The sequence below is a fragment of the Dendrobium catenatum genome, unplaced genomic scaffold (assembly GCF_001605985.2).
Source record: "Dendrobium catenatum unplaced genomic scaffold, ASM160598v2 fragScaff_scaffold_822, whole genome shotgun sequence".
NCBI lineage: Eukaryota > Viridiplantae > Streptophyta > Magnoliopsida > Asparagales > Orchidaceae > Dendrobium > Dendrobium catenatum.
The window spans coordinates 514,268-517,043 of NW_021319284.1; the positions used below are offsets into that span (position 1 = coordinate 514,268).

The 2,776-nt window shown below is 35.9% G+C and overlaps 1 protein-coding gene across 1 annotated transcript; it reads right to left on the reverse strand.

Annotated features, from left to right (window-relative positions):
* Positions 1-259: 259 nt before the first annotated feature.
* LOC110100121 (probable glutathione S-transferase GSTF1) lies at positions 260-2,462 on the reverse strand. Its single transcript, XM_028696712.1, has 4 exons — positions 2,316-2,462; positions 1,879-1,992; positions 1,417-1,465; positions 260-717 (listed from the first exon to the last, which is right to left on the reverse strand). The coding sequence occupies exons 1-4, from the start codon at positions 2,460-2,462 to the stop codon at positions 260-262; spliced, it is 768 nt and encodes a 255-aa protein (XP_028552545.1).
* Positions 2,463-2,776: the final 314 nt, after the last annotated feature.

The window sequence follows — 2,776 nt, forward strand, 5'->3', positions numbered from 1 at the left end:
AATTATTAAAACAATTCAAATTTTATAAATAAACTTCCAACTTTATTCAACCGAAACATTGCAAGTAGCTACCACAACTCTATTTAAAATAACAACAACATGATGAAAAAAACATAGTTCCAACGTAAGACTAGAAGGACACATTGAGCCAACTATAGACAGAAACAGTAGGAACCACCATCTAAAATTAACATAAGGCGGTCTTATTCGCATTCAACGTTTAACACTCAATTATGATAACGGCAGGCTCGCTGAGAGCCTAGCTGGTGGACGCCATGGCAGCTAAGACCTTCTTGCTACCTTGGCGGGATGTTATGGCATCCCACCAGGCCTTCACATGAGGACGAGAGTTAATGAGGGAGCCATGCGGCGTGTTGTTGATGAGGTGGTAGCCATAGGGGAGATGATGGAGGTCAGCGAGGCTGTAAAAATCACCTGCAAGAAACTTTGTCTTTGAAAGCCTGGCCTCATAAACATCAAGTACCTTACCCAGCTTATCCAGATCTAGTAACACCACGTTCTGGTCAGTGTGTCCTCCAAATAAGAGTGGAAGGAAGACATGTTGGAAAACAATGGCGGAAATGGGCCCATTGAAGTGTTGTGTTTCCACCTCCATCCACTGATCCACTGCAACTGTGTCAACGAAGCTCTTCTGTTTCAGGAGATAAGTCCCCTTGCCATATTTTTGCACCAAGTAGCGAGTAATAACCCGAGATTCTGCAATCACAAAAGGAAGAAACATACATAATCTAGTATATGGAGTATATAGAAAAATCTCTTATTGTAACCACACATAAAAATTGCTTTGGTGACTGGCATGTTCTTGACAAATTTGATCTTTGTCTATAGAAGTCTCCACCATTCAGCAAATCAAAGTATTTATTACAGTTTATAGACAATAGAGCAATGCCACCGTTTTCAAACTAGTCTATACATAGCTACCTGATTAAACTATGTGCATAAAAAAACAGACTAAAAAATTAAACTTGTTAATGTTTTAGAACAAAATCGAACAAAGCACATAATCCTATATTAAATTGTCATAGCGATAAGCTTCTTTACATTCATTTGGCTTTCAGAATTTCACAATATCAATGAAGAATGCGTATAAATTTGGCGTCAATTTGGACAAGTTACTCATACAGTATGGGATGGCAACAGCTTTTTATAAAGATTGTTATAAAGCTGATGTTGGGACAATAACTTTTTTTTTAAGTTTTTGTTAAAAGTAGCTTCCTAGTAAATAATTTTTTAAAAAAAATAATAAAAAAACAGCAACTAAATAGATAATATGATTACGATATAAAAAGTGAAGCAATAAGAAAACAATCACAAATATAACCTTAGACGAGCACACATAATTTATCAAACGTAGTGTGGCAAACTTAAATTTAGGCGAACAGAGAAATCCCTCACCAAATAGAACCAGGCCGCCATCCTGGAGGGCAGGGATTTGACAGAAGGGCTGCACGCATAACATAAATAAAATAAATACAGTCGCAAGAGAAGGAAATCACAATCACCCCTAAGGGGCAAATTATTTTGTGTGCAAGATTGCTTCCGGATTGTTGCGTGTTTATTGTGTTTTTGATGTATTTTTACAAAATGACAGCTAATATACAATTTTAATTGAATATTAGCTGTCATTTTGCTACTCTTTTACTGAGTATTTGAAAAGCACAGCAAAAGCACATATTAGCTGCTCTTTTTTGCAAAAATACATCAAAAGCATAATAAAAACACAGTAAAAACGCAACAATCAAAAGTAGCTTCCTAGTATATAACTTTTTTAAAAAATTAATAAAAAACAGCAACTAAATAGATAATATGATTACGATATAAAAAGTGAAGCAATAAGAAAACAATCACAAATAAAACCTTAGGCTTGCGAATCAAACGTAGTGTGGCAAACTTAAATTTAGGCGAACAGAGAAATCCCTCACCAAATAGAACCAGGCCGCCATCCTGGAGGGCAGGGATTTGACAAAAGGGCTGCACGCATAACATAAATAAAATAAATACAGTCGCAAGAGAAGGAAATCACAATCACCCCTACGGGGCAAATTATTTTGTGTGCAAGCTTGTTCCGAATTGCTGTGCGTTTACTGTGCTTTTACTATGCTTTTGATGTATTTTTACAAAATGACAGCTAATATACAATTTTAATTGAATATTAGCTGTCCTTTCGCTGTCATTTTACTGAGTATTTGAAAAGCACAGCAAAAGCACATATTAGCTGCTCTTTTTTGCAAAAATACATCAAAAGCATAATAAAAACACAGTAAAAACGCAACAATCTTTTATCAGATGCGTACATTTCTGTCAGAATGAGGTGGTCTTTGGTGCTCGCCGGCTTTCAAGTCGACGGGGACAAGCTCGTATTGCAAGCCGATCTCTTCCATGCAAAGCATCACTCGAGCTGTGCAGGTCGAAACAGGGGAGCCGAACAGCTTAACAACCATCTTTCCTATTGCTATTTTTCTCTAAATCTCTTCCTTTACTCTGTGCTGATCACTGTTTGCGATTTGATGAAGGCCTCAGCTATCCATATACTTATATTAAGCGCCACCTCTTTCATCCATCAAAAAAGGCGGGCCAAGTTGAAAAAGTAAATTCCCCCAAAAAAAAAAAAAAAAAAAAGTTGAAAAAGTACTGCTGAAAAAAACAAATTTTTCCGTTAGATAACAAACTTTTTATTTTTTTTATTTGAACAACTCTAAATTCTAGAAGATTTTAGTTGGGACCTGAGAAAAATTTTTAGTCATAATATAATTGC